The sequence below is a fragment of the Solea solea genome, chromosome 3, assembly GCF_958295425.1.
Source record: "Solea solea chromosome 3, fSolSol10.1, whole genome shotgun sequence".
Lineage (NCBI taxonomy): Eukaryota > Metazoa > Chordata > Actinopteri > Pleuronectiformes > Soleidae > Solea > Solea solea.
Window position 1 is genome coordinate 28,686,210 of NC_081136.1, and position 9,868 is coordinate 28,696,077.

At 39.8% G+C, this 9,868-nt stretch overlaps 1 protein-coding gene across 1 annotated transcript; it reads right to left on the reverse strand.

The window, feature by feature from the left end:
- Window positions 1-133: 133 nt before the first annotated feature.
- Window positions 134-9,555, reverse strand: LOC131456434 (sodium- and chloride-dependent GABA transporter 2-like). Its single transcript, XM_058624778.1, has 15 exons — window positions 9,488-9,555; window positions 8,656-8,835; window positions 7,951-8,085; window positions 6,923-7,063; window positions 6,740-6,827; window positions 6,520-6,652; window positions 5,033-5,167; window positions 3,804-3,907; window positions 3,110-3,234; window positions 2,901-3,013; window positions 2,669-2,806; window positions 2,336-2,438; window positions 2,148-2,248; window positions 1,835-2,005; window positions 134-1,013 (listed from the first exon to the last, which is right to left on the reverse strand). Exons 1-15 carry the CDS (start codon window positions 9,492-9,494, stop codon window positions 864-866), a joined length of 1,824 nt encoding a protein of 607 aa, XP_058480761.1. The 5' UTR covers window positions 9,495-9,555; the 3' UTR covers window positions 134-863.
- Between the last annotated feature and the right edge of the window lie 313 nt (window positions 9,556-9,868).

Consider the following 9,868-nt stretch of genomic DNA (forward strand, 5'->3'; position numbering starts at 1 on the left):
TGTCCTTTACTTCCCATGATGCAACTCAATGTTGACTTTAAAACGAGCCTACACAAGCCAATTAGAATGAATGCTTACAAGGGTTTCTGGTTACCACCAGAGATAAATGATATTTGATGGTTCAAGACAACACTAAAATTACCATGTTTATTTAAAAATGCACTCACAAGATTCACATTACATAGCACAAAACAAGCTATAAACTTACTACAAAGTGACTACATTGTACGTACCAAGTTAGTCCTAAACCTTTTGCACTGTTGTAGAGTAATTATAATTTTCACTGGCATTCTGTATTTCTTTTCCACTCTAGTCACACCAAAATGTCACATTTTATCTTAATTCACGTAAATAAAAACAGGTAATTGATAAAACAGTATATGATACAAATATGAAGTAGCTGAAAAAGTGATGCCAGATACACAACAAGGACACCTCAATTTACATGTAGTCCACTTTTCACTGGTAACACATGACCTGTACACTTGCAGAAAACTCAGACTGAAACCTTTTTAAAAATCTTTGTTGGCACTTGTGTGTCTGTATCTACTATTTTACTACTTTTCTTTTATAAAACAGCATTCTGGCAAAACAAAACATGAGCATTTTACGCCCATATATTAATGGATTTCATTTTGAGTAGAGCAGATGACTATAGTCCCTGAAAAAAATGCCTTGTCCCCTTTAAAACTTTTATATAATCCAAACTACACAGGTTCTGCAAAACCTGACACTGTGGCTCTCTTATCTCCTGAGTCCTCCACAAGTTAAAGTAGATGATGTGAAGGTTTGTTGAACGTTCAGCAAGTCAGTGATGGAACCAAAACCCACATGTCTCTGCCATACATATCACCACCGGAGCATTATAAGTTGGAGTCTTTCTCTGAGACAAGTGAGTAGCCACTTTTAGACGTAGTGGCATCCGTCTCTGGAGCAAAGATAGCCAGTAACCTCTCCTGCTCCCTCTTGGTTTTGGGCAAATCGTCAGATGGTGTGATGAGCAGTTGGATGCGCTATAAAAAAATAAGCCAATGCAGATCAATTCAATTCAAGTCAAGATCAAAAGTTCAGAAGGGTAACAAACCAAAGACAAGACACAAGACATGTTACACTGAATAACCTACACGGTCACCATAGGTGATTAATAATCTTCTACAGCCCAGATTACTTGCGGTGTACCGCAAGGTTAAATTTTAGGCCCAATTTTAATGTCTATTAATATACTCCTGCTTGTTCACGTCATCCATTTCACTGTTTTGCAGACGACACACATATATACCTTCACTTTAGATCAGATGACTAAAAGATATATTTGTATATATTTATTTACTTTTTTATATTCTTTTATTTCTCGTTCACTTTGTGTAATATGATTTTGTTTTTACTGTTCTTTTGCATTTATTTATATTTGATGTTCTGATTTTTGCCATTTTGCTGTCTTGTTTCCGTAACGTTGGTTACGGTATATATCGTCTTTGTACTTTTTGTATTTATGATGCCCTTATCCAGTTGCACATAATTACAAATTAAGTTATTATATCTTCTTATAAATATACTAAATATAGTATACACTACATTGCATATCATATAGAACATATTAAATATCTAATATGATGACTAGTAAACTGATACTGCTGAACTGTATACACAGCCCCAAGAACGCTACCCATCAAGATTCAGGGAATTCTTTACCCGAGTATCCTGTTTTTTCTGCTTTGTCTGTCAGAGCACTTTGTAACCTTCTGCTGTTAGAGTGCTACTTAAAATAAAACTATTCTTAATATCATGATCATTTTTTCTTTTTTTTAAAAGACTAAGCTAAATTTAAAATTACCTCTCGGAATGTCCCTTGGGTCGTGCTGATCTTGTACACCATCCAGAGTGGAATGCAGACCATGGAGGAGAGTGCGAGCAGCCAGCCAACGGCATAGCCCCACCACGGGTATACATACTCATTGTTGTACTTAAGAGGAGTGTATTTGATGAGGGAGAAGGCGAAAGTACCCTGAAGAAACAAATAGACAAATGTTACAGCCATTGGTGAAGAGTGAGCATGTGATTAATTCTTATTTCTACAAGCGTAAGGAAGAGTCTGTGTCATTTTTGGAAAGCCGTGATTGCTGCTTGATTGGTTTGTTGATACTCACAATGCACGTGGCAGGGGTGAGAAACAACCAACAGTACTTGATGTAAGGTCCTGGGCGGTAGCCAATCATGTCCTCGATGTTGTCATAGAAGCGATCGGCACCTGCAAAAACCGTAACATTCAATTCGCCATTCGTCAAATGGAAAATATTTCTCCATGATCACACTCTCATGTTTTAGAAAAGCTTACCGTAGACCCATGCAATGCAGACAGTCTCAAAGATGGACATGAAGAGAAGACACATGCCACTGGCTGCATAGTAGTCAAAGAGCTGGAAGACATACATGCCCCCCTACAGAGAGAAAGATTTAAGAGTTAAAGGGTTAATGTCACTCATTCTCACACACTGGACCTTTTAAAACACATACGGTGGTAGAGGTTGTTTTTTCAAGTGCAATAAACAAGGAACAACATTCTCTCCCCTTTCCTCCAAAATGTGTTTGTTTTTCTGTTCAAAATGAGTTTATTCTGACAGATCTTTTGTTTTATCTTTGTGTGTGGTCCCAGAGTGTGACCTCCTACCTCCGTCAACATGATGAGGCCCATAAGGAAGGAGACCAGACTAACGGCCAACAGGAAGAGCTCCCTGCGATTTTTGCGGCGGAACACAGCAGGGTACATGTCGACGATCGCTGTCACAAGACTCTCGACACACACAAACTGAAGGGAAGGAAGGCAGAGAGAGAGACACAAAACAGGTAAACGTGATTCTGGTTATTATGAAAAAGTAAAAGTACATGAAACAAACTTTTACCTGGCTGTCCAGCCCCAGAAAGACAATCATGATGAAGAAGAGGGCGGCCCACAGAGGAGAGAAGGGCATCATGGACACAGCACGGGGGTAAGCAATGAAGGCAAGACCAGGACCTACACAGAGACAAGGAGGGAATCTTAATAAATGCAGCTCCTGAGGACAGAGATTGTTTTTAATTTTTTTTTGTTATTCCATGATGCAAGCCTCACCAGATTCTGCCACTGCTGAGATGGGAACATTCTGTTCATACGCCATGAAACCAAGGATGGAAAAGATGGCGAATCCCGCCACAAAACTGGTGCCGCTGTTCAGGAAGCACAGCGAGAGGCAGTCTCTGCCGAAAACAGGAGATTGGGATGATTTCAGTATGATTTGACAGCAGAGCATCATCTTACTTATGACAATTAAAATAACAATAATTTGTTTTGAACTTCTATTTCCTACTTTACTTTTATTGATCTTTTATCCTACTTTTATAGTTATTATTGCACTCATTTTTATGCAATTTACTTCGGTCTTTTGAGGTGTCTTGGTTGATTGTATTCTCCTTTTTCTTTGTTTTCTTTCAAAAAGATTTAGTGTTTTACTATTTTAATTTCTGATTTAATTCAATTCAATTGTACTTCTATAGCACCAAATCACAACATACATTGTCTCAAGGCCCTTTAAACAGGAAGAAATCTCTGACAGAACCAGACTCAAAGATGTGCAGCCATCTGGCTCGACCGGTTGGGGCGAAAGGGAAAATGGGAGACAGAGGAGAGGTGGGGGACAGAAAGGGGGGAGAGAAAGGACAAGAGGGAGGTGAGGTAGAGATAGAAGAGAGAGACCAGGAGCAGATATACAAAGGTTGTATCAAGTTATAAGTTCTCTCGTGTGTGTTTTTTGGGGCTCCTCGCCTACCTGTAGCAGTTATTGTTGTATTTGTTGTAGCTGCCCAGAGCCGTCAGTGACCCTAAACAAATGGCGTAGGAGAAGAAAATCTGGGTGCCAGCATCCATCCACACCTGACAGGAAAAAAAAAAAAAACATTTTAACAGGTCAAAAAGGAATTCATGTGCTCAGTTTTCACATGAATAATCATTGACTACTGCAGCTGCATAATAGCAAACTGTTCGAACTCTGGAATTTCACACAACACTGATTAACGAACCAAGTTTCCACAACTACTGAAACTACCAGATCTATGATGATACAAATATTAATGTATTTAAGAAATTATAGCATTGTCCCTCATTATTATTATTATTATTATTATTATTATTATTATTATTATTATTATTATTATTATTATTATTATTATACAAACCTACAGTGTTACAGGGGTGGGGCCGGATGAAAATACCCAGGTGAAGATTTGTGAGTGAATAAATGTACATTTATCCCAGACATTTTCACATTTGTTTTAGCATGACAATATGCCTCATTTTCACATGGATAACACAAAAATACAACCTTCAATTATCATATATTTGCTAAGAAATGAATTGTTTTTAATAAAACAAACAGTATTCTGGAAGAGTTATGGCAGCCAGTTTTCCATTTGAGAATTACTATGAAAATGATGCCTCGAATATTTGTAATGGGCCTTAAATATTTTGGGATTAAAAGTTTGTATTTGTTTCCGTATTATGTTCTCAATGTGTGTGTGTGTGTGTGTGTGTGTGTGTGTGTGTGTGTGTGTGTGTGTGTGTGTGTGTGTGTGTGTGATGTATTTGTAGTAGTATGTAGTTGTATGTTAATAACAAGAAGAGAACAAAAACTCTTGTACAGAGAGAAGCCTGGTTAGCCGAGTGCCTGCAGCTCTTTCCTGGTTGAGCTCATGTTTACAGTCCCAGTGGTGTCCTGGCCCTGAATGTGACCCCCAAGGTCTTTGCCTCTTTCATGGAGGAGCAGATGGACCCAGCAGAAACTAGGCTCTCCAGCAGAGAACCATGGGATACCTGCACCTGGTGCGCCCTCGCTCACGGGGAGGAAAACACAACAAAAATCCCTCAGTGGGATTTTGAGGTTGGATTGGTGTATGTTTGCACTAATTAACCTGAAGGTAGTTATGTTACAGATACAGTGGACACTATAATGTGGATGCATGTGTGTGTGTGTGTGTGTGTGCGAGTGTGAGATCTCGTCACCTGTGGGTCGGACAATCGTCCCAGGTCGGGGTACAGGTAGAACTGGATGCCGATGCCAGCACCAGGCAGGGTGATTCCTCTGATCAGCAGCACAATCAGCATCAAATAGGGGAAGGTCGCAGTGAAATAGACCACCTATGTAGACACACGTACAGTGTTGTACAAATACTTCTTTGCTGTACTTAAGTACAAAATTCACGTATCTGCACTTTACTTTGTTATTTATATTTCTGGCAACTTTTACTTTTACTCCACTGCATTTCCTCTAACTATCTTTGTTACTCATTACTAGTAAATAAAATCAATACAGTAAATGTCAAATACTTTAAGACTTTTATTTAGGTAATATTGTAAAAAAAGTGACTTCAAATTCTACCCTAGTCATTTTCTGGTAAGTTACTTGTACTTTTACTCATGTTTCCCTTTTAGGTACTTCATACAGGACTGCACACTATACAAACAACCTTTATTACAGTGATGTAATAAAGGTTACAACTGCATTATAAGATAAAGCACATTTTCCTGAAAAGTAACAAACACTCAAACACTTCAGAATGTGGGAATATTGACTGATTTCTGTTCAAATAACCGAGTCAGGACACATTATTAATATGATATTTAAAAGTTAGTTTGCCATCAGTCCAGAGGCCAAGATGATCAAAAAAAATGATCAATATTATAAATATTAAAATCGTTACAGTTTAATGATCTGGCTCTGGAGAATAGCCATGACTACACACATGTAAGTGATGTTAATTAGGCAAAACAATAGTGATCATACACATTTTTGGGGGGGGGGTGTCCAAAATCTCAGACATCTAAACATTGAGTTGCATTTAAACCCACTTTACAACACACAAGGATGTTTACGTGCACGTTACTCTATGACAACATGTTTTTTTTTTTGTTTTTTTTTAAGGGTTTGATGGAGCAGAATAGAAATCCGAAAAACAGAAAATGAACGGTTTTAATGTGGCTAAACACACAGCACATGGTGCAATCTCAAACATAGTTATAACTGCTAAAAAAAAATGATAAAAAAATACACAGCATAAACAAGCTCAGATAAGCACACAACATCGAAGTGTCATATTAGTGCATGTGCCGGAAAAATAACTTTTTCTTGCCTCCCCTCATTTTGGAACAGTGGACTAAGAGACAGGTCTACATATAATGGAAGCCCTGAGAACACAGTTGCAACCGGAAAGAGATGTTTTTCTTTGACAATGGACCGCCTCTTACATTTCCTCTCGTCTATCTGTCTGGAAAGTATCAGGTGATCGCGTTACATCACTCACTAGAAACGTTTTCGGCCTTTCAGCCGCAATAACATCACTTCCCCTGTGTTTGAGAAACTATTAGGCCAAATAAAAGTTGTCCTTCTTTGTAATACAAAAGCTTTGAGACTAAATATCCTGAGGGCTGCAACTGTGTTTTTGGAAAAAAGGTATTTCACATTGTGTTCTCAATAATCACCTCTCACCCACCTTTCCTGTGGATTTCACCCCCTTCCAGATGCAGAAGTAGCACATGACCCAGGCGATAAACAGACACAAGGCCAAGTCCCAATTCAGCGAGCCCATGTGATCAATGCCTGGGGAAATTCTCAGTGCTCTCCTCCTGCCGACGCGACAAGACACAAAAAAAAGTTGATATATAATCACTAACGCAGCACTTACAAGGAGGCCGGACATTCAGAATACTCACTCCCAGAACTCAAGGACAGGAGAGGTGGCGTTCAGGTAGACTGCTGTGTCGCCTGACGTGTTTCTCTTCTGGAACTCCACACAGTTTTCTAAGACGAAAAACAAGTACAAAATGGAGAAACTCCTAACTGCATCCAAGACACCCGGAAAGAAATGTTATCGTTTTGATGCACACGTGTGTTACCTGTGTTCCACGTGTTGTTGCAGGACGACCAGGGCAGGTCCCAAGAGAAGGAGAAAGACAGGTAGAAAATCCCCCAGGCCAGAACGATGATGTAGTAGAAGTTTAACAGTGTCACAATCACCTGAGTCCCATAGCCAAGACCTGCAGAACATTTTATATGTGAAGCAAAACTCAAACAGTCAGGAAATGTGAGATTTTAAAAAGTAGTCCACCATTGGGTAATGGTTTTTACATCATACACAGGAATCATACAGTTCACAATCCTTGTTTTTGTCTATTTGTGGTTGTCTTTCGTAGATTTGTGGTTGTTCTTCATGGATGTGTGGTTCTTAGTCTCTTTGTGCTTGTCTTTCATAAATATGTGGTTGTTCTTCATAGATGTGTGGTCGTTTTCATAGATTTGTAGTTGTTTGTGCCTCTTTTTGGTTGTCTTTCATAAATATGTGGTTGTTCTTCATAGATGTGTGGTCGTTTTTCATAGATTTGTAGTTGTTGGTGCCTCTTTTTGGTTGTCTTTCATAAGAATGCAGTTGTTTTTGTCACTTTGTGGCCGTCTTTCACAAATATGTGGTTGTTCTTCATAGATGTGTGGTCCTTTTTCATAGATATGTAGTTGTTGGTGCCTCTTTTTGGTTGTCTTTCATAAAAATGCGGTTGTTTTTGTCTTTTTATGGCCGTCTTTCACAAATATGTGGTTGTCCTTCATAGATTTGTGGTTGTTTTTGTCTCTTTGTGGCTGTCTTCCATAGATTTGTGGTTGTTTTTTGTCTCTCTGTGGCTGTCTTCCATAGATTTGTGGCTGTTTTTGTCTCTTTGTGGTCGTCTTTCATTGATTTGTTGCGGTTTAAGACCTCTTTGTGGTTGTTTTTCATGTGTTTGTGGTTGTGCTGTGTCTCTGTGTTGCCATGTTCCATTTTAATGGTTGTGTGTTGACCGTTAGCAGTTATTCAAACAGAGACTCCAGCACAGGGACCCTCCTGGATCTGTGTCCGCTAATACATGTGCGACTTAAAATTTGTTTTCCTTACCTTCAAACAAGGGACTGATTTTCCTCCAGCAGGTGATGCCTCCCTGACTGGTGTACTGGCCAAGAGCTGTCTCCAGGAAGAAGACGGGAACACCACAGGTGAACAGGAAGATCATGTAGGGGATGAGGAACGCACCTGAGTTCAGAAAGAGCCAAGGATTTAGAGTAAGAAACAGATTTTCATTCTCACACACACACACACACACACACACACACTGACAGCATGTCGTCAGACCTAAGTGGAAACTAGAGCAGAGGAATGCAACGGGGACGCCGAGTTAGCAAAAACCAGAAGTACTTTGACATGTGGACTGAAATGAAGTTCCAAAAAATACTGATACACGTGTGTCTTTCCTGTCTCTAAACTGAAAATGATATGCGAGATAGACTCAGTGACACACTGCACGGCATCTGCTGCAAGGAATTATAATTCGTGAGCACTCTTTTATCTTGATATGCATGCATTATATCTGGGCCACCACACTAGTCTTTTGTGCTGACATCCCATTGGGTGGCCGAGAATGTTTGCCTGTGCTCAGATTTCCACCTCTTCTCTCTGCACGGACAGCCGCTGTGATCGAGGAGCAACAACAGCTGTCTGACCCCACAAGGCTCTGACCTCTGACCCTGCCACACTATAGAGGGAGAAGAGAGGGCCCAACCAATTTAGCAGCGACACAAAAAAAAAACCCTTTTAACAAATTACCTCCTCCGTTCTTGTAGCAGAGGTACGGGAAGCGCCACATGTTGCCCAGGCCGATGATGGAGCCGGCGACTGACAGGATAAACTCCACCTTGTTGCTCCACTGACCGCGCTCCTCCATCTTCTCCTCTGAAGGAGGCAGGAGGTCCTTCGCCTTGGAGACCACAGCTTTAGGAACATCTCCTACAATTCAAGACAGAAAAGGTGAACCTATTAAAAGGTGGTCGTTTGATCTCGAGCTGATTTCCCTGTTCTCATTAGTCATCAAGTTTGAATGTGATAAAACACAAAAAAAATCCAGTAAACACAAAAAATTTATAAATTCTAACGTCTTTCATGTATAAAGTCGACTGCAGTCATTTTGGTCAAACAGGCAACATAATCCTTGTGAGTTACAGTAATTAATTAGAAGAAATGAATGCGTTAAACATCTATTTATAGATCTGCAAACATGAACGACTTAGCTGTTACTGTGGTGCTGTGAGTGTCCTATACATATGTACCGTGTATCACTCTTGCTATTCAGTAATATGTGCCTGGATGTTCACTTCTGTGTTCAGTGAACAATAACAAAAAAAATAAAAAGTGAATTCACTGCATGTTTACAGATTCAAGAAGGAGCTATAAACATGCTCTTATAACAGAATCAACCAGTGTTTACCAGCTCTCAAAGGGAGGCAGGGATTTTATTCAACTGGCACAAAGTGGTCCATAAAACACTAAATGAATAGATAAATCCCAACATAACATCCCCTGTTTACATAGTCAGCTGTGAGTAAGAGTAATAACATTTGTCAAAGAAACGTAGGAGAGTCTGCTGACATGTGTGACTTACCTTTCATTGTGGTGCCGCGTGTGACTCTCGCTGCCCGGCTGGAGTCGTCTCAGGAGATTAATCTGTGAGAAATGCTCAGGTTTTAGTATTTAACACGACTGAGGGGAGGGGGGCGGGTGGCTTTGTAATGCTATACTTAGTCCAGCCTCCACCAGTGTCCTTACCTCTGACCTCTTCAGAGCAAAGTGCATCATCGTCCATCACCATGGGTAAAATTAGAGGCAAAACAAGAATGAAACAGAACAACTTTAAAACTTTTCCCTGCACAGAAAAAATCTCTGGGTTAGGATTAAAATTATTGAAAACATCCGTTTTATGATTGTGATTTCAGAGTCATTTGGGAGACAGATTAAGAATGGACCACACAAAGACTGGGTATGT